Below are 21,431 nucleotides of genomic sequence, written 5' to 3' on the forward strand. Positions count from 1 at the left end.
GCAAAGCATATGTAGATTTTTTTTTTTTTTTTTTGTAAATTAAACCCTAGAGAAGAGAAGTTGAGAATTAGTAATGTATTTTCCTGTCTTATAAAATAGCATGGGTTGTGTTATGGTATAGAAATACACCAGAGCACTGGCCAGACCCCGGCGAAGGCTGATGCACTTGGGACTCCCAGAAAGGGGTCCATGTTTGGTAAGGTGGCAAGGGGCAGGATAGAATGTCTAAGGTTGTTTACTTTGTCGTTTGTTTTTTTTTTAAGTTTCTTTCTTTCTTTCTTTCTTTCTTTCTTTCTTTCTTATTTTAAACATTTATTTATTTTTGAGAGAGAGAGACAGAGAGAGACAGAGAGACAGAGTGTGAGCAGCAGAGGCGCAGAGAGAGAGGGAGACACAGAATCCAAAGCGGGCTCCAGGCTCCCAGCTGTCAGCACAGAGCCCGACACGGGGCTCAAACCCACGAACTGTGAGATCATGACCTGAGCCGAAGTTGGATGTTTAACAGGCCGAGCCACCCAGGCACCCCTAAAGTTTATTTTTGAGAGTGAAAGAACAAGAGAGAGAGAGAGAGAGAGAGAGAGAGAGAGAGAGAGGGAACGCATGCCAGGGAGTACGAGTGGGGGAGGGGCAGAGGGAAAGAGGGAGAGAGAATCCCAAGCAGGCTCTACACTGTCAGCACGGAGCCCAACTTGGGGCTCGATCCTATGACTATGAGATCAGGATCTGAGCCGATATCAAGAGTCAGACACTTAATCGACGGAGCCACCCAGGGGCCCCAAGAATGTCTAAGTTTTAATCTTGGTTTCTAAAAAAGAAATCTGGAAGAATGTATATGCTATGTTGTCATTAGGGGTCACCCTCAGGGGTAAGATCTTTGGGGCAAAGGAGGACAATGGAGGTAACAGGAGATTCGCTTTGTCATTTGGTGTATTTCTGTACTACTTAAATGCTTGTAATGGGTAAGTTCTAGATTTATAATAAAAAAAAAGGAACGAATATAAAAATAAGGCAGTGTGGTAGTGTGGAAGGGAAAGGACCTGGCTGTCAGATCTGGGGCCTCGTCCCAGACTAGCCACTAACCCATGTGATCCTGAACACACCCCCTCCTTCCGCTGAGCCTCACTTTGTCACCTATGGTGAAGCAGGTTGGCCAAGGTCCCTCCCAGCATCGAGGACTGACTCTCCAAATAAGACTTCCTGAGCTGATCTTGGGGGACCGCGCCTGAGCCCTGGGACTGTGCCTCCCCGCGAAACCGGAATCAGGTTTCCCTTGCCCCCAGGAAGAAACAAGCCAGGAAGCATTCTCCCCCAGCCCACAGGAGGGAGAGAGGCCTCTAACACCGATAAGGAGCTGATCTGTTATTTGTATGTGAGGCCACGCCACAGAAATTCCAGCTTGAGTAATTCAGGAAAGGTTTCCACGTACGCATTAGATGCAGATGCGTTTGGATGACTATTCAACCCGCAGGATTCCTTCCCTGGTTCCCCCTCGGGCCAAACACTTCCCACATCAACACTGACCCTTCATCGTACCTCAACGGGCTGCCATTCGCCCAGGACAAACACATGCAGCATGTTCACATCCGGATCCTTGTGGAAGATGTTGGGCTTGGCGTGATGCTGGAAGTGACGATGGTTCCACCAGTTGGCGGAAGCACCCTGTGGGGGAAGACGGGGTGAGTGGCACAGTTGTCTGGCGGGGGGGTGGGGGGGGACCAGTTCTTAGGACCGCCAGTGCTCAGGGTTGACTTCACCATCATACACGGGGCCTTGGGCACCCCCCGCCCCCCAAACATCAGAATGCAGTCCTGCCGGGACTAAGTCCAGAGCGCTGGGCGGCCCCAGAGGCCAGGACTTCTGGGTGGAGCCAAGCCATGCCACCCCTCCAGGCCCGTCTTCCCATCGCCTTCAGCGATGGCGGGCAAGGACAGCTAGTGCTAGGCGGGCGCCTTGGCAGGTGTGGGGTGGCCTCTGGACTCTACCAGCACCAGGTGTGAGCCTCCCCCCCCCCAACCGCATCCTCTGTATGTCCCCCACATGCCACGTTCCACAAGGAGAAACACTTCTGTTTCAGGAGACGGTAAGAAGTGGTCTCTACTCTTTGGCCCGGGATCCCACTCGGAGGCAGGTACCCAAGAGAAATGAAAACACGGCCACACAAAATTGGACACCGATGTTCCCGTTATTCAAAAGAACCCAAAAGTGGAAACAACCCAATGTCCGTCAGCCTGATGGCTGGATAAATAAAACGTAGTTGATCCGCATGACGGGATACCGTTTGGCCACGCCATAAAAAGGTGTGAGGCACGGATATCTGCTGCAACGCGGGGGAGCCTTGAGAACGTCATGGTAAGTGGGTGAAGGCAGACACAAAGGACCACGTACGTGATTCCATTTATATGAAAGGTCTGGAATAGAGAATCTAGACATAGAAGGAGCCGTGGTCGCCTAGGGCTGGGGTTGGGGATGGGAGGGAGGGATGAGGGGGTTGGAAGGGGGGTGGCCATGAGCTTTGAGGTTTCTTTTGGGAGTGATGAAGATGTTCCCCCAAACGACGGTTGCATAAATCTGAGCACATACCATAAGCCGTCGGCAAGAGGCAACCCGACAGCCGGATAGGCTGCTGTACCGAGGGGTGAGGTCACACCCGGGAGGCCAGAAGGAGGATTTAAGAAATGACCCCTAACAGGAACAGGTAATAGCTTCCCAGTTCTAATATGTAAATATAACACCATGATTCTAAGAGACAAGAAGCATTAGGTAAGCACGTCCTGCAAGGTCAGAAAGTTCTGGCTCACCAACTCCAGCTCTTGCCACACTTTGGAGACATGCCCATCCCCCAAAGTTGCCCTGTGGCCCACAAAAGGAAATTAAGACCTTCCTGATGATTGTCTCTTTACTGGTGAACTACTTCTGGATCAATCAACTCTTTGGCCAAGGGTCCGGCCATCTGCAAAAAGGCCTCATTGCTAAAACAAATATTTTACTTGGAAGATACTTTTGGCACACACACGACCTCTGGACACTAAGAGCCATGGGCTGGCACAGCCACCCGCAGCTGTAGCCTTTGTGGAGACCCGTGAGCAGGTGAGTCTCAAAACCCATCAGAGCCAAAAAAAAAAAAAAAAAAGACAGTGAGTGAGAGTTCAGAGGACTGGGAAATCAGATAATCAGATGACACATTCGCCTTTCCAGCCAGAAGGAAGGAACCCAACTCCTGGGGAAGGTCATATGGAAAAGTCTCTGGCACAAAGAAATTGAGGAGCAAGCCATGCTGTTCAGGATACACCAACCCAGCGATGTTTGTTGAATGAATAAGTGAAAGAAAGAAGGCTGAACTGCGAAACCGCCCCCCCTCCCCCGCCACCGCCACCGGGGATGACTCAGTGACCGACTGCCCGACTGCCCGAGAGCTATCTCACTCTCTGGGCAGATCAGAGACAAAATGTTGTTTGACCTTGCTGTTCCCCTGCTGTGATTCTTTTCCATTCTTCACTAGGCAGAGCGATCCAGAGGCAAGCCCCTGACTAGGGAAGGAGAGGAAGGCACCCTAGCACACTGAGATGGGGCCCAGGAAGAGAAGCAAACCTGCAGGAGGAGGGGACTGGCTCTCTCTGCAGGCTGGGCAGGAGGGGGCCTGGCAGAGTGAGTGACAGGTGCTTTCCAGACAGAGGGAGGAGGCTGGGGGCAGGCCTTGAGGGTCGGGGAAGGGGTGGTGTGGACTGTTCCAGAAGCCAAAAGCCCTTCGGTTGAGTCGGAGACCCAGGATCGCGGCCAGTAATCCCGGGGTCGAGCTATATCAGAGACTGAGGGAAAAGGAAAAACGTGTACCCCTGGCTGTAATGAAGCAAGCAAATGCATCAACAAGAGTTTCTGGATCTACTTTTGGTTCGCCTCACCTTCTTCTTTTTTTTTTTTTTTCATTTTTTATTATTTTTTTAATGTTTATTATTTTTGAGAAGAAGAGAGACCAGAGAGCAAGCAGGGAAGGGCAGAGAGAGAGGGAGACACAGAATCGGAAGCAGGCTCCAGGCTCTGAGCTCTCAGCATAGAGCCTGGTGCAGGGCTCGAACTCACAGACCGCGAGATCATGACACGAGCTGTAGTCGGCCACCCAACCGACTGAGCCACCCAGGCGCCCCTTTATTTTTCATTTTTTTAAATGTTGATTTAGTTTTGAGAGAGAGAGACAGGGAGACAGAGCGCGAGCAGGGGAGGGGCAGAGAGAGAGGGAGACACAGAACTTGAAGCAGGCCCCCGGCTCCAAGCCATCAGCACAGGGCCCGACGCGGGGCTCGAACCCACGGACCGCGAGACCGTGACCTGAGCCAAAATCAAGAGTCAGACGCTTAGCCAACTTGAGCCACCCGGGTGCCGCCCCAGATCTTTCCTCCCTTTTGTCTCAGGTTCCAATATGGCTCAGCACAGCCCTGACCTTTCTTTAAAATGCTGCTATTTTGTTCATGGGCAAGTTTTCTGCATTAATTTCGTTTTTTAAAAAAACATATTCAAATGTCGATTACTGAGTCTTTTGGTGTCCCCCGAAATTGTGTGCATGGGCAAGTTTTGTTCATGGGCAAGTTTTTTGCATTAATTTCGTTTTTTAAAAAAACATATTCAAATGTCGATTACTGAGTCTTTTGGTGTCCCCCGAAATTGTGTGCGCGAGGCAAGTGCCTCCCTCGCCTTAACCCTAGTCCTGGTGGCCCGAGATGATGTACTGAAAAGGCTGCCGGTTTTCTGGTTTCCATCTCCAGATGCAGAGTACCGATTAAAGGGTTTTAAACAGGGGTGCCTGGGTGGCTCAGTCGGTTGAGTGTCTGACTTCAGCTCAGCTCATGATCTCATGGTCCGTGAGTTTGAGTCCCGTGTCGGGCTCTGTGCCAACAGCTCAGAGCCCGGAGCCTGTTTCGGATTCTGTCTCTCCCTCTCTCTCTGCCCGTCCCCGACTCATGCTCTGTCACTCAAAAATAAACATTACAAAAAAAAAAAATTTTTTTTTAAATAACAAATAAAGGGTTTTCAACAGAGGCGTGATGGCTCAGAACTCTTGTCCACTGGAAGTGACAGGGCTGAAGGAGAGGGGGCCCTCGGGATGTGGGGAGCTCACACTGGAATCCTGGAGCACAGCACGGTGCCAGTAAGGATCAGGTCCCAGCTCCTCGAGGCTCCCGGCCCGCCGTTCTCCGTCCTCACCGGCTTGTGCTAAAACATCCAAGTGGCAGGGCACCTGGGGACCTCCCTGCAGCCAGCCCCCTTTTTTCCCAGCAAAGGGACCAGACGAACAGGTGGGCCTACAAGACTTGTCTGCCGCTGTGTGACTACAGGGTGCCCGAACGATTTCAGGCAAGCCGTTACCCTCCTGGCTCCAGAGCACCCTGGGGTGAACTGCATGCCTGTGCCACTAGCCTAGACACAGCCGGAAGGACACGGTTAGCGGAGGGCTGGCGAGGCACGAGCGGAACCCATGTCCCCGACCTCTGCCCATTGTGCCAGGGTTCTGATTTCATGAACTCATGTCCTCTGTCCTGGCCTCGTCTTCCATCTGACGTAAGAGCGAGGCTCCAGGGCCCTTCAAAGACCGAGGGACATCAGGCAGGAAAGGCCTTCCCTCCCGGCTCCCACCCGGCGTCTGGAAACAGGACACGGCGGCCCGGCCCATCTTTGTTAAGCGTGTGGGGCTGACACCGGTTGGGAGTGAAATGTTACTTTCCAATACGGAGGAGGGTTTTCTCCAGCAGGAGAGAGTATAAAACAAAACAAAGCGCTCCACTATACGCACCCTCTCCCTTCCCCCCTGAATGTTTGGAAAGAAACCAGGTTCTCAGGCCCCTTCAGGCTCAGGGCGAGGCAAGCTGCTGTGGAACTCGTTACTAGTTCGTTGCCAGTTCACCCCCAACCAGACCCGCAGCCGACAAGCCAAGGGCTCCGCGCAGCCTGAGTTGCAGGGACACATGCTTAATCCACACATGTAGCTCTTCCCACGCCAGGGTGAGGAGGGATGGAATTGTTTAGGGCACAGCCTTTCTTAGGGAGCAGCTGGGGGCTGCTGGGGAAGGGCTGAGTGGGGGATGATTTGTTTCAGAATGAGCTGGCAAGGACTTATTTCCAAAACCAAGGACATACGGCTATCAAATGAGCACAAGGTCACGGGCAAGGCCAGCCTGTCCTCTTCTCAACTTGCCTCACTGTAAAGCTTTGTGGGGACACCCCCTCATCTGCAAGGAGGTGAGAAAGGAGGACCTATTTACTCATGAGCTTTAAACAGCACTGGCCCGGGGCGCCTGGGTGGCTCAGTGAGCTGGGCCTCCTACTTCGGCTCAGGTCATGATCTCGATGACTGTGGGTTCAAGCCCCACGTCGGGGCTGACAGCTCAGAGCCTGGAGCCTGCTTCGGACTCTGTCTCCCTCTCTCTCTGCCCCTCCCCTGCTCATGCTCTGTCTCTCTCCAAAGTAAATAAACATTAAAAAAAATTTTTTTTAATAAAAAATAAACAGCACTGGCCCTTGGGCTCAGCTGATCATCACGCTATTTGATGTCCTTTATCTAAAGACTTCTATGACAATATCTCCCTTCGAGATTAAAAGGAATTTACTAGATAAGGCTTTAGATAAGGAGTAAACAATATAATCGATTGAGTCAATATACAAAAGCAGGATACACCTGCCCTCTGGGATTTTTTTTTTTTTTTTTTTTTGCTGGTTTTGTGGGTCTAATTTAATATGGAGACAGGGCTCGGAAGGTCAGAGAAATGCAGGATGTGCTCAGTCCCAGAGCCCAGAGCAGCCCGGTGGGAAGAGACTGCTCACAGGTGGCTCTGCCTCGTTACCCTGTGGCCACGGCCACCGATCCAAGGGGAGACCTGGCTTCCACAAAGTGAGATGGTGCCGTGCCAACCGCTGACTGATGGGTGGACGCCCAGGGCTGCTGGTATTTACCTTTAAGTGGCCAATGATGAACTTGTGGACGAAGTGGTTCCATGTGGACTTCTTGTAGACTGACAGGTGGCCATAATCGTGTTGCAGCCACCCAGCTTGGGCCTGGGGAGAGAGATGCTGTCACAGTGCCAGCTTTCACCCGTAACCGGCCTCTGTGAGCTGGAGGCGGGGGAGGGGGGCTGTTGGGGCGGGGGCTTCCGGTGACCGGTGAGGGTGTCACACTTCACCTGAGAGGTAGCAAGGACAAAGGCCGTGATGACGGTTGGAATCCAGCCATTGCCAAAGTAAAAGATGGTGAACCAGGCGATGCTCTCCATGGCAATGATGTGGGCCAGGAGGAGGAGGAAGAACAGGTGGTTGCTCTTAAACAGGTTCATATCCTCAGCGGTCTTCCTCAGGGCCCGGAAGTCCTCCGTGATCTGGGACTGTTGAACAAGAGCACAGGGAAGGTGTCGGCCACCTGGCTGCTCTGGAGGGGACCGACGTCTTCTGGCCCAGAGAAGCGGTGGCCAGAGGGGCCGATCCACAAGCCTGTGACCCCAGGGAGCCCGGCCACCGTGCACCGCATCAGGGGCCTCCACGGCACCCGCCTGGGCCTCCGCAGCCCTGGGGACCGCACCGTGTGGCCACAGCCAGTCGAGTAGAGGAGAAAGGACTCGACTCAAAAGCCTGCCTTGTACACACCGTGTTCACAGTGACATTATTCACAAGGCCAAAGGCAGAAGCAACCCAGACCTCCATCAGTGGAGAACGTGGTGCATCCACACAGTGGAATATCACTCAGCCTCAAAAAGGAAGGAGAATCTGACACCTGCTGCCGCACGGATGAACCCTGAAGACATCGTGCTCTGTGATATTAAGCCAGACGCCAACGGACAAATATTGTATGATTCCACTCAACTGAGTTACCCGGAGCGGGCATATCACAGACAGAATGTAGAATGGTGTTGACCGCGGCTGGCGGGAGGGAGACCGGGGAGTTCATGTCTAACGGGGACAGTAGCAGTTTGGAATGGGGAAAGAGTTCTGGACGTGGGTGGTGGTAAAGTTTGCATGACAAAGTTTGAATGCACTCAAAGCCACTGAACTGTGCATCTAAAAACGGTTAAAATGGTAAAGTTGATGCTATGGATATGTATATATTAACACACACACACACACACACACACACACACACAGAGGCACATGCAAGCTTGCATTTCCCACTCCCCGACACTGCCTTGACTTGTTCTGGGCACTCTGTCGAGTCTTGAGGGGATTGCGGTGGGGGAGACAAAGCAGACAGCTCAGGGAGGCAGGACACCTGATGGGCACTGGGGATGTGGGGCCCCGGAGACCAGGGAGGAGTTGGGGGTGGCTCTGGGGAAACGAACGTGACTGGGAGACAGAAGGGGGCTGGGAGGCAGGGGTAGGGCAGGCAGGGAAGGAGAGAGGGTGCTTTGAAAGGGTAGATGGGGCGGGGCGTGCATGGAGAAAGCCAGGTTTGGGAGCCTGGGTGATAAATGTCGAAGAATCTGCCAACCGTTTAAGCAGCAGGGAAACAAGGTGGGGGCCAGAGAAGCAAGGCCAGGAAGGAGGGAACCCACAGGACACTGTGGAGAGGAGAGAAGCCGCCTGCCTGCGGTGCAGGGGGGAGGGGGGAGGAAGGAGCCCCAGGTCAGCTCCAGGGAGGGGTGAAGACAATCTCCCCGCTCAGACCTCGAGGGAAAGGGGAGAGTAGGGGCAGAGCAGTGGAGATCCAGGGCAGAAGGGAGGTTGACCTTAGAAGGGCACAAGGAATGGCCTGTATTTCCCAGGGAAGGAGAGAGAAAATGGTGTGGGGGGGGGGGAGGGGAAGGGGGGTTCAGGGGCTGGACAAGAAGGAAGGACCCTGTGCCAGCCTAGCTCACCTGAGACCCTGGAGGTGAAGAGGTGGGGAATGAATTACTCGAAGGTAGGGAGCCAGCCCAGGCTGGCAGCGAGAGGAGAGGGCTCACTGCAGAGCCTCTGGGTGTTCTCTGACCCCAGATATTGGGCAGTGGCTCTTCTGGACTGACATAAAGCTCCCTTGGCCCACCCCGGCACTCTCGGTCTTGGGGCGAGCACCTCCCCCTCTCCCCACACACCCTCCCTTCCTTTCTTGGTCTGGGCACACTCACATTCTTGCCATGGTCCTGGCCGGGCTCTTCCGGGGCCAGCTCTCCGATCAGCAGAGGCTTCATGAACTTGTGCACAAAATCAAGGTCACGGTGGAAGGCTCGGAAGGCATCCTGGGGAGCAGGAAAGCAGGTGGTGAGTGGGGGCCTCAACCCAGGGAAGGAAGGGCTCACCAGCACCGGCTCTCTGTGTCCCCACTTAGCCATTGATTGAGGCCTCCCGGGACCTGGCCCTAAATGTTCTCTCCAGCCTCATCTTGGTAGATCCCTCTGTGCCCAGCTGCACCGGCGGCATGCCTGGGTCGCCACCCCGAGCTCACCAAGGGTGCATGCGGACATTCAGGATGCCGCCGAGTGAGTCAGAAAAATGCGCCCCTCCAGGGAGAGGCACTGTGCGGGCACAGAGCTGGGCAGAGCCCAGGAAGGATGAGATTCTCCGTAGAATCCCTCCAAGGGGTGCCTGGACCACCCACCAGGCTGTGCACCTGGCTAGCCGCCAACAGCACCGGGCTGGAGCCTGCTACGACACAGAAAACGTGCTCAGGAGATCACGTCAAACCAAACACAATTACAGAACTAGGTGAAAACCATTTCTGAAAAAATAAAAAAAGTTTTCGTAATTTGAAAAAGTATGAAAATAATTACTGAAATTATGAAAAAAAACCTTGGAGAAGCCTTACACTATTACGTGTTAAGTTTATTTCATTATTTTCCCAACTTTCTCTAACACGGATACATTGCCTTTAAAATAAAAAAATAATATTGTAATATCATACCATCATATTATGGTAATTCTGATTATAAAGTAATAGCATGCCTAGTTTGGGCAAATTTAAGGAATGTACAGAAGAATAAAGAGAAAAATAAATACCACCCAGACGGTGAGCACCATCGTTAATATTTTAGTTCCTTTTCTCCAGGTTTTTTTCTGTTATGTCCATTACTTTTTTATTTTTATTTTTTAATGTTTATTTTTTGAGAGAGAGTCAGAGCACGAGTGGAAAAGAGGCGGAGAGAGGAGACACAGAATCCGAAGCAGATTGTGCGAAGCTGAGCTGTCAGCACAGAGCCCGACGTGGGGGGCTTGAACCCACGAATCATGAGCTCATGACCCAAGCCGAAGTTGGACGCTTAACCGACTGAGCCACCCAGGCGCCCCTCTGTTACGTACATTATTATCTAAGCCACCTCATAACAGATGCAGCAGTTCCATTAGAGGTGAGCTGGCATCAGGTCCCCCTCGTGGGCTACAACGTGCTGTCCCAGTGGTCAACAACATTTACCCTGCAGTGAACCAAACTGAGACATTGCAGGGCAGGGGACTAGAATGACGCCATGAGAAATCATCAGAAATGTCACCGTAGTGGAGAAAAAAGTGTGCGTGTGCGTGTGCGTGTGCGTGTTGGGAGGTGGGTGTTTCGATTTTTAAAAACCGACAAAGATAAGACAAAAAGATATAAAAACAGCAATGCTTGGGGCGCCTGGGTGGCTCAGTCGGTTGAGCGTCCGACTTCAGCTCAGGTCATGATCTCACGGTCCGTGAGTTCGAGCCCCGTGTCGGGCTCTGTGCCGACAGCTCGGGGCCCGGAGCCTGCTTCGGATTCTGTGTCTCCTTCTCTCTCCGCTCCTCCCCTGCTCACACTCTGTCTCTCTCTCAAAAATAAAGATTAAAGAAATTTTTTTAAATGAAGAAACATTTATTTTTAAAAAGCAATCTTTTTAAAATTTTTTTTAAAATTCTTTTTAAAAATCAGCAATGCTTGATTTGAAAGGCTCATATTTGGAGGGGGAAGGGGAGAAAAAAAAAACCGTTTTCCAAGACATTTTGGGAGTTGAATGAGAAAATTTGAATATGAGCCGGACATCTGATCACATTAAGGAGTTATTATTAGTTTTCTTAATAGCAGCAAAAGCATTGTGATTATTCTTAGGGGGAGGTGGTGAAGAATCTAGGGCCGAGGTTGCAAAGAAAATCGCACGCGCATTAAGAGGGGAAATGCAGGGGCGCCTGGGTGGCGCGGTCAGTTAAGCGTCCGACTTCAGCCAGGTCACGATCTCGCGGTCCGTGAGTTCGAGCCCCGCGTCAGGCTCTGGGCTGATGGCTCAGAGCCTGGAGCCTGTTTCTGATTCTGTGTCTCCCTCTCTCTCTGCCCCTCCCCCGTTCATGCTCTGTCTCTCTCTGTCCCCAAAAAATAAATAAACGTTAAAAAAAAAAAAAAAGAGGGGAAATGCAAAAGTGGCAAAATGTTGCGATCTTGGTTGAGAAAATACAGGTATTCACGACAGCAATCGCCAGGCCTCTCCCGCTCCCTCACTGCATCCCTGGCATCAAGTCTTTTTGCCCAGTCTTTATTCCATTTGTATCTAGAACAGACTTACAAAGCCACACTTTGTGCAGTTTTGGAGGAAAAAAAAAAATGTCCATGCCCCACTAGCTGAACAGAAAGGGCTCAGATCAAGTATATTTTCAGAGCAGAGATGTGATGCTGGTCTGGGCCCCGGGCAGGAGGGGAGGGGGCCTGGGGGCCGGCGCTGACCAGCTCCGCCACTCTGGGCCAGCCTCAGCGCCCTCTGAGAAGTGAGGACCTTCCCAGCGCCAAGTTCGAGGCCCCCCGGGGAAAGGCCGGCCGGGAGCTTTGAAGGCAGGGCCCCGGCATCGGCGGTGCCGTGGAGGCAACGCTGCCCTCCAGTGAGGGCCTACAGAAGCCTCTTCATTGGCCGTCCTCACATCAGACCACGGCTTTCGAGAAATGACAGGAAGTCCTTGGTGAGGCAGTTTCCTGAGGGCCGGCTGCTCTCTACTCCTCGCTGGGAGGTGAAGCTCAAGTCTGCAAGTAGTTCTGACAGCTTTCTGAGCAGGCCTGGGGGGACCACCCACGAACCCACCAAGCTCGTGCCCATGCCGGGGTCTCTGCACGGCTCTTCCTTCTGTCTGGAGCCCTGCTCCCATAGTGTCCCCAGGCTGGCTTTTCCCAACCACCCTCCAGTCCCACCCTTTCTCTGGGCCTCGCCCTGTTTTGCGGTCTTCCTCACAGTTGTCGAATTCGCAAGCCATTGTATGTACTCACTTCCTTCTCGCTGGTCTCTCCCACAAGGATACGCGCTCCACAAGGGAAGGACCCCAACTGTCTGGTTCACTACGAGCAACCCCGGTGCCTAGGAGGGGCTCGCAAGTGAGTGCGAGGGCCCAGGACCCCCCAGCTGGGCTCTCTCTGACCCGCGGAAGCCTTTCCACTCTGCAATCACGTTCAGACTCTTCTTGGTCCGTTTGGTGCAACTTTGCTCGTGCTTCTAAGACCTCAGAACACTTCACCTTCTCCAGCACCCGTGCTGGTGACTGTGGAACCACCCCACACTGACACAGCCACTGAGTCACAGGCTTTGTGTACGTAAGGCAGTAATCTTTATCAAACTCTGAGGCAGGCCCTGTTTAATTTTGTTAGGTTTAAAAAAAATTTTTAAGATGTTTATTTCTGAGAGAGAGAGAGAGCAAGCAGGGGAGGGGCAGAGAGAGAGGGAGACACAGAATCGGAAGCAGGCTCCATCCAAGCTCTGAGCTGTCAGCACAGAGCCCGATGCGGGGCTCGAACTCACGAACCGCGAGATCCTGACCTGAGTCGGTTAAGTCGGATGCTTAACTGACTGACCCAGGCACCCCAGGCAGGTCCTATTTTAGAGACAAGAGGCTGAGGGAGGTGAAACTGCTAGCCCACCGTCACATTCCAGGTGTGCCTACTTCTAGAGTTTTCCAATGTTAGTACACAGGCGTCAATCCAAACAAGCTTTCTCCTCCCTGAGAGTTGAGCACTTTTTTGGGCCTCCCCGCTTCGGAGCGTGGAGTGTCGCGGGCAGGCCTCACGCACTTACAGAAAGTTCTCGGGAGCTGTTTGGTTACAGAAGGGTCTGGCTGGTGTAAGGTGGGTCCCCAGGCAAGGCAAGACAGGGCAATGCAAACGTTGACTTGGAACCAGAATCTACCCTAGCCCAACAGGAAGGGAGGCCAAAGGCTTTCCAGGAAGGGCTGGGACAGGGGCAAAGAGAAGGGAGTGGGGACAGGTTGGGAGCAGACTGGAACTTTCCCCAGGAGGGCAGGTGGGCAGGTGTGTGTAGTGGGGGGTGGGGAGGGCAGGCCGCAGGAAGAAGCACCAAAGATTCCCAAATGGAAGACACGCACGCCACATTTCCTGCTTCTGCCACCAACCCAGGGCCAACGCCAGCCAACCTCTGCATGAAGACACCTTCCCTGGCCCGGCCCCAGGGTCTTCCGACCACACCAACGGTTGGGTGCCATGATCTGTTTCCGGCTGTGTCCCCTTCTCAGCAGAGCAAAGCTAGTCTCCGGCCCGGCTTTGGACATCTGGGGCCTTAACCCGGGACCGGGAAAGTACAGGAGCAGCCAAATCAGGGCATTCCAGGTTTTCCAGGTTGCAGGGACTCTGGAGAACAAGAGGGGTTAAAGAGGGAGAAGCAGAGGAGGGACCCTGAGTTCCCGGCCAGAGACGGGGTCGCTGACTTCCTCTGCACAGCAGAGGCCCTGGGCCAAGGGAAAGGGGGCAATGGAGGCTGTGGGCAGCCAGAGGGCCCTCGAGGGGAGTGCGCCAGCTGACGTCTGGCCCATGCAACGCCCCCCCACCCCCCGGTGGGAAGGGTGCAGTCGCACAGGAAGCAGGTGCCTGCAAAAGGCAACAGGTCCTCACGGATGCTAAGACGTGGGAGGATGCTGAGCTGGGGACGGTACCCTCCCTGAGACCGCAGTCAGCGGGAACGGGACTGCTCGGTCCCGATCCAGCTCTAGGAGGTACAGCTGCCCTCCAGTCACAACCAGAAGACGGATTTCACAGGCAGTAAATGCCCCTTCCTTTGGTAAAAATGGGGTCACTGAAGTCTCTCTTCTTCACACTCCGTCTCCTATTTCCTGAACCCCCTTGCCATGTGTGCTGGGGACACGCACGTGCCCACCTGCGGGCGGGAGGCCAAGGGACACACAGTAAGTACAGTACCGATCCCTCACACTCAGAGCGCGTCCTCAAGTTCAAGGGGCGACCTCACGCACAGCCCATTTGAGCCTGGCAATGACCTCCCATTTCACAGACCTAGAACGCAAAGTGCACAGCAAGTGCCTTGCCGCGGGATTCACAAAGCTGGGGTGCGATTCTAGGTCCTCTGCCTCTCAAAACCGTGGCCCCCCCTGCCCTATCTATAGGAGGTCAGAGATTTGTTCCATTTTCAGTGTGGTGCCTTTTCAGAACAGCGTAGGAGCAGGTTCGCACATGGAACCAATCCCGACCTCTTCCCGCCTTCCCTCGGTTCTAAGAGGGGACCTAAGCAGACAGGGCAGGAGAAGTTGGAGACAAGGCAGGCACAGGGGGCAGAAATGAGGGAGCTGGTGTCTAGAAGGAAGGGGCTTGAGGAAGGAGTGAAGCAAACCCAATAGATGCGGTCACTCTCTGAATTCTTCATCTTTTTTTTTTTTTTTAAGTGTATTGATTTTGAGAGAGACAGTGAAGGAGAGAGAGCACATGCGAGCAGGGGAGGGGCAGAGAGAGAGGGAGACACAGAACTTGAAGCAGGCCCCTTGCTATGAGCACAGAGCCCGACCAACGCGGGGCTCGATTCCGTGAACCACGCGCTCATGACCTGAGCCCAAACCAAGGGCCGGACGCGTCACCAACTGAGCCACCCAGGCGTCCCTGAATTATTCATCTTTATGCCCAGGGCCCAGCCCAAAGCCACAGAGACAGTGAATACGTGTGTCAGATGAATCGTAGTTGAAGATGAAAAGCCCCAAGTCAGGAAAGTTCGGAGGGCCAGAGGAAGAAAGACTAGGAAGGGAGGGTGGATGGGAGAAGGGGAGGTGGGAAGATTCAGAAACCCTGGGCTTAGGGCTGAGCCCTGCCACTTGAGCAAAATTTTAAACTTGAGCGAGGTCTTTAAACCCGAGAGCAATGAGAGATACCTGTGGGGCTGAGCTAACACGCGGGCGTGTGCCCTGTGAGTTGCAAAAATCAAGTTCAGGCAACGCCAAGTGCTAACTTCTGCAGAAGTGCCAAATGACAACGGTCCTTGGCTCAGTTGTCCTTTCGAGGAACAAAGAGGTGTTCCTGACTTCTGAGGTCTTTTCTCCAGGAGCAGGAAAATCCCTTCTTGAGGCCCCGAATGGTCTCAAGAATGGCTTCCTTGACTTCTGACCTCTTGGGAGGATGTTCCTGCCTTGTGATGGGCTCAAAACAGTGCACTGCAGTGCTCCGGGGGGGGAGCAGTCCCTGTCTGCTGCCCAGTCCCTCCCTAAGCTTGCATGGCCCAGACACTCTGTCTCTCCCCAAGCTCTGAGGAAGAGGTCCATGCTCTGAGGGGCAAAGCTACCTGCTGAACAGCTTAAAACCAAGGAACTCTTGATTCCTAACCTATTCCTGCCTCTCCGAGCCCTGCTTCCTGTGGCCTTTTCCCATCCTGGTCCCAGACAGCAGACAGAGAGAGAGAGAGAGAGAGAGAGAGAGAGAGAAAGAGTCTTCCCAGTCTTTCACTCCACTGTTAATGCAACCACACCACCAGTTAGGGAATGCCACTCCATAAAAGCCTTGTCGTAGAAGGCAGTAAGCTTTGGGGGAAAGGGTTGTATATAGGCATTGCTACTCTGATAAAAGCTGGCATAGATTCAAACTTCTTTCCTCCCAATTCCTTGTTGCTTACTTTTTAAAAATTTTATTTTAGAGAGAGAGGGAGAGAGAAAGAGCACAAGCAGGGGAGAGGGGCAGAGAGAGAGAGAGGAGAGAGAGAATCTCAAGCAGGCTCCACACTCGGCGTGGAGCCCAACTCGGGGCTCGATCCCACGACCCTGGGATTATGACCTGAGCCAAACTCAAGAGTCAGATGCTCAACCAACTGAGCCACCCAGGCGCTGCCACTGCCCCCCCCCCCCACCCCTGCCGCCTTGTTGCTCATTTTACACAATCTTCATTTTTCTCCAACTTGTCTGATAATGCTTTGTCCGTGGCATTTTCCTAGCGTTTACAGCTTACGAAGTGCTTTGCCACACAATACATTATTTTTCCACATAAGAAAATATGTTTGATAGTGGAAAGACCCCAACCCGGAGTCAGGTCTTTTACTTGAGTCGCCCTTACCCAACTTCCCCCAACAGTTTGTGGGAAGGTCCCCAAGCCGTAACGCAGATGGTCTGAAAACCTCATGTCCACTAAGTTATGATTCGCATTACAGCCCCCCGGGGCACTGTTCTCCAGCAGGTGAGACCGGATGGGCCCCAAAGCTGTAGGCATCTTCTCCTGTGGGCCCTCCTGGGGATCTCGCATATGCCTGGACCCTGCTCATCAAAGCAGCAAGCCATTAACAGCCGGAGATTATAGCTGCCTGGTCTGGCCTCCTTGGCTAGGCCTGTCCCAAGGAGCCTTGAAAGAGGCAGGGAGATCAAAAGTTGCACCGCCAGGGGCCCATACTGCTAGCACAGCAAAAGCCCCGAACAGCGAACGTCCAGCTGCAATGATCTACGTATCCCTCCCATGGCTTCTCCCCTCTTCACCCTGCCCAAGTAGCTTTCAGCTCATTGCCACCAAGAGAGGCTTTCTTCCCTCCTTGACTCTTCGCTTCCCTCTCTCCCATCTGAGTCCACTGGGCTCCAGCTGCACCTTAAAGAAATGCAAGCATTTCGGACTGGGGGCGGGGGGGGGGGGGGGGGGGGGGGGGGGGGCCGGGAGGTGCCCCAGAGGCAGAGCCACACCTTTGGTGTGGGTAAGATGGGCAGCTGTGGCTCCTGCCGAGGCCCCATCGCCCCAATACCTTTCGGTGTGCAGATGAGGAAAGGGCATTCCTGGCAGGATTTAGAAACAGAGGACCATTGAGTAGTTGAGGAGCCCGCGAGTAACCTTGGTGCAGCTGGGACCTGTAGCCAAGCCAGCCTAGTGCTGCTGAATCCACGCAGCTCAAGGCCCCTCTCGACCTGGGCTTTGCAAACGCTCCTTCCGGTTCCCCACCCCGGGGCCCAAGAACCGACCCCCTGGTGGTCCTTGAGGGCTTGGGAACAGGAGGTCCCGGGCGGTCCCTTCGTGGCAGCCACTGTGGACCTTCTTAGACAAGGATTCCAGCAGGAGCAAGCCAGGCCTGGACGAGCCTTTTCCTCCCCCGCCCCCTTGTCTGGCTGGAGAGTGAGGGACGCGCGCTGAGTCCCACAACTGGCCCCTCTCCCGCTCGGTTCCGCGGTGCCCCTGAGCCGCCATCTTCCACGCTGGGGGTGCCACCCCCCCTAAAGCCCGATTGCCCCCTTTGGAGAGTCCCTAGCTCCGTGTGAACCCGGGGGGAGGAGCGGACGCGTGGGTCCCAGGGCGCGCAGTAGACCCCGCACTCTTCTCCACCGCCCGGATCTCCACGGCGGCGCTGCCTCCCGCGCCGCAAAATCCGACCCCCATAGCCGGGTGGCCCGGGCCGTCCTAAAGGATGAGGACTGGGGGGCGGAGGGTGAGCGCAGGAGGCACACTTTTCCTTTCCTCCCCGACGCCCCAGGCTCCATTCAGCGCTGGAGGTCTCGTCTGCAGCCCTGGGACTCCGGGCTCCCGACTCCCGCCTGCAGCAGAGAAAGGTGGCGGGGAGCCCCCGGGGCCTTACCGTCGCATCTTCCCCGGCGTAGTGCCCGATGACCCGCTGGCCCCCCGGGTGCCGGCTGGACCATTTGGTGATGTTGTAGACCTTGCGGTCGATGACGAGCCACTTGTCCGTGCGCAGGTTGTGCTTCTGAATCTCCTCCCAGCTGAAGGTGGGCATCGGCGCCTCGCGCTCGGTGGCCCCCCCGCCCTGGTTCCCCCCTTTCCCCATGCTGCCTGCCGCCCGGGACGCCCCGTGCACTGCGGCCTCCTACGCCGGCGGCCCGAGTGTGCGGCCCGGGCCCTGCTCGGTTTCGGCTTTTGTCTTCTCCTACTCCTCCTCCCGCCGCGCCCCCTCCCCCCCCGCCCCACGGCCTCCTCGCCCGCGCTCGGGAGTATCCCTGCCTTCCCTCCCGAGTCTCTCCGGCTTCCCAGGGCCCTCAGTCGGTCCCTTCCCTCCGCCCCTCCCTCCGCCCGCCAGCCCGCGGTGGACTTTCGCCTCCAGTAAAAACTCCCGGGGAGCTCAGGACCCCGATGCCTCCTCCGCCCGCCCCGCCGGCTCCCCCCGCCCGCGGCTCCGCATCCTTCCGCGTTCTCCGCCGCCCGGGTTTCCACAGTGATCAGCAGAGCGCTTGCACCAATCCGGGCGCGTCGCCCCGCCTGCCATTGGCCCAGGAGGATCTTTCGAAGGCCAGCGCGCTGGAGCGGCGGTCCCCGGCTCCCCCCGCCCGCCCGCTCGCGCGGAGTGGAGCCCTGCGGCGAGGCAGCTACGTGTCCTCCCTCCCTCCACCACCTCCTCTCCCCCGCCGCCCCCCCCCCCCCCCACTCCAGCCCCGGGGCGCCGGAGGAGATCCCAGCCCAGACGAGCCGCGCGGCGGCGCGGGGGTGGCTGCAGGGTCCCGCGCGCCCCCGGGCGCGCGCCCCGCTCCGGGGCTTTGCACCTGATGCCGGCCCACTCCCGCAGCGGCCGGGCCAGGTGACGCCCCTCCCCCCGCGCGCTGGAATCGGGACTCTGGTGTCTCCCGCCTTCCACGCTGACGCCGTCCCGCAGCCTCCCTGGAGCCGGCCTCGGCGTCGCCCAGGGCTCGGAACCCTGGTGCTGCGGAGATCTCAGAAAAGAATTGCGGGACCTCCTCCCTGCCTCTTTGTGCGAGGCGCCCGTGGTGGTGGCGGGGGAGCGAGGGGCGCGACGGTGATCCGGACGGTCCTGGCCCTGGACTCTGGAAGCGCACGGTCTTTGGGAGACGGAACCGGCGTGCGGTACAGGACCACACACGACTCACACTGGACAGTAGTGTCGCATACAGACTCCAGGAAATAAAGATGGAGGCATCTAAAGGCTAGGAGGGGAGGCAGGCCCCCAGACTCCAGCTGGATCGGTGTCCAGAGCGAAAGGTCTCGCCTGGAGCCCTGGATCCTGAAGGTGGACTGAGGATAAGTGGGATGTCAGGAAAACCGAGGGTGGGGTTGAGGACAGCCTTGGGAATCAGGAGTAAATGAGGGGCCCTCATATTTCAATGGGATGGTTTCTAGGTCCCCGAGCGCTGGCATGCTCTCCTGATTAGGGTGTCTCACCCCCAACCCTGCGAGGTGAACATGTAGCAAAACTGACTCCATCTGGAATTCACTTTGCCCTGGACACTTCTCCCTCGCTTGTTAATCCACACTAGACCTGTCTGGCACTGTAAGCCCTCGGGACATCTGTTGACCTGAGGTTTTAATAGGAGTACTGAATTAAGACAGAACACGTTGCACAAAATACGGAACATTCTTGCCTGTCACTCCATAAGCACACGATAAGCTTATAGTTATCAATTGTTTAAAGTTTCTGAGGGAGGGGCGCCTGGGTGGTTCAGTCGGTTAAGCAGGTTAAGCATTGGACTTCAGCTCAGGTCAGATCTCAGAGTTCATGGCTTCGAGCCCTGCATCGAACTCCGTGCTGATAGCTCAGAGCCTGGGGCCTGCTTCGGATTTTGTGTCTCCCTCTCCCTCTGCCTCTCCCCGGCTCATGCTCTGTCTTTCTCTCTCTCTCTCAAAAAGAAATTAAAGTTTCTTAAGGGAAATTGAAGAACCTGGGCTATGTTTTTTTTTTTTTTTTTAATGTTTATTTATTTTGAGAGAGAGAGAGAGAGAGCATGAGCAGGGGAGGGGCAGAGAAAGAGGGAGACACAGAATCCAAAGCAGACTCCAGGCTCTGTGCTAACAGCACATGCAGGGCTCAAACCCACAAACCTGAGAGATCACGATCCAAGCCAAAGTGGGATGTTTGACTGAGCCACCCAGGTGCCCCCAACCTGGCCTATGTTAAAGACTTCTGATTGACTGCTTAAGCGTGGTGGCAACTGTAGCTCGTTTCTTCTTTTCCGCTTCCCCCCCTCCCTCGAAAAACTCCTGATGGCACTGGGGTAGAAAGATGGCCTTTCAGAACATTCGTTCATCATTTTCTCGGTTAGCTGGTATTCTCCAATAAAGTTGCTTTTCTTGCCCCAACACCTTGTCTCTCGACTTACTGGCCCGTTGCGAGACAAACAGATGGGGCACAGGTTCCATGACAAACAGGACCCATCTTGTTACAGCTAATACGGTGTGGAGAGACTGAGGTTTAAGAAAGATGAAATGCTTACAGCTAGCAAGTGACACAGCCGGGCGCCTTCCAGACATCACCCTGCCTCTCTCTAATGAGGTCAGTGGAAAGGAGCCATTGTAGAAACTTTGCTGGAGAGCAAGCCGATGCAGGGTGGGGGTCGCGGGGTAGGAAGATCACTCTAGCCAGCAGGTGGGGGGCGGGGTAGTGGAGGCCACATAGGGTCCCCTCCGGGCCATGGCCACAGTGGTCAGCCTCCTCTGTGTCCTGCTGGTATCAGTCCTGAGAGTCCTTCATGCATGTCATAAGCCCCGACAGGAAGAGAATGAAGCCTTTCCGGCTTTAAAGAGTGGCAACAGACATCCACAACCAAAAAGCCTGGCTCACAGGATAAGAGAGGATGACGCAGGCACTCAGGGAGAGTGCACAGGCTTTCATGTCCGTTAAAGGTGCACTGAAACAGCAAGCAAGGCTGTGATTTTTTTTTTTTTCCAAAGGGGGATTAACACAATACATCGATAACCGTAATGAAAAATTTTTTAAAGGTCATGGGGCTCAGAAGAAGGAGTGATCGATCATCTGAAAGGGAGAGCCGGGAATTATCTCGGGGAGGAGCCTCGAAGGCTGAGAACAGGGCCGCAAGAGAAGCCACCAAGGTCTAAAAGGCAGTGAGCACAGCTGAGGATGGGCGCGAAGCGGGGAGGCCAGCCAGGGGGTGGGGCGGAGGGGAGCACTCCAGGAGAGAGTGGAGGAGGGGCTGAAGTGAGAGGGAACTTTAGAAGGCTGGAGCCCATGGCCAATGCTGCCTTGCCCCCCATCTGTCCTTCTCCTGCTCTGTTATTTATTGCTGTCGCTACTCGAAGGAGCTGGTGAGTCTGCTCCTTTAGAGAAAACCTCACAGTACCCAGCTGACCCCAGAGTCACTCAGGAAAAGGGGTGATCTCAGAGCCGGTCTCGCGGTTCCCATGGTTTCCCCCTGCCCCACAGAATCCCTCCTCCCGAGCACTGCAGCTTCCCCGGGGATCTTGGCAGGACCTCATCGTGATCATTGCACTTTATCAGAAACAAAAGAGAAGAGCCTGGGTGGCTTGGAGCCCAGGTCCTCCCCACCAGCCAACTGGGTGAAAGGCTGGGCAGAGCGGGGTGGGGGTGGGGGCTAGGAGACAGGGCCTGGGGGCTGGA

The 21,431-nt window shown here is 54.9% G+C and overlaps 1 protein-coding gene across 2 annotated transcripts in view; it reads right to left on the reverse strand.

The window, feature by feature from the left end:
• Nucleotides 1-17,948, reverse strand: part of FADS2 (fatty acid desaturase 2) — a 32,507-nt gene extending 14,559 nt beyond the window's left edge. The window contains exons 1-5 of one of the 2 annotated variants that reach the window (XM_040494922.1): nt 17,691-17,948; nt 9,078-9,188; nt 7,167-7,364; nt 6,940-7,041; nt 1,534-1,659 (exon numbers count right to left, since the gene is read on the reverse strand). In XM_040494922.1, the coding sequence (XP_040350856.1) occupies nt 1,534-1,659; nt 6,940-7,041; nt 7,167-7,364; nt 9,078-9,188; nt 17,691-17,897 (744 nt within the window). In that variant the 5' untranslated portion in view covers nt 17,898-17,948. The remainder of the gene's footprint in view (nt 1-1,533; nt 1,660-6,939; nt 7,042-7,166; nt 7,365-9,077; nt 9,189-17,690) is intronic. The other variant, XM_040494920.1, reaches the window with a different exon arrangement.
• Nucleotides 17,949-21,431: the final 3,483 nt, after the last annotated feature.

The sequence above is a fragment of the Herpailurus yagouaroundi genome, unplaced genomic scaffold (assembly GCF_014898765.1).
Source record: "Herpailurus yagouaroundi ecotype Mexico unplaced genomic scaffold, PumYag 187, whole genome shotgun sequence".
Classification (NCBI taxonomy): Eukaryota; Metazoa; Chordata; class Mammalia; order Carnivora; family Felidae; genus Herpailurus; species Herpailurus yagouaroundi.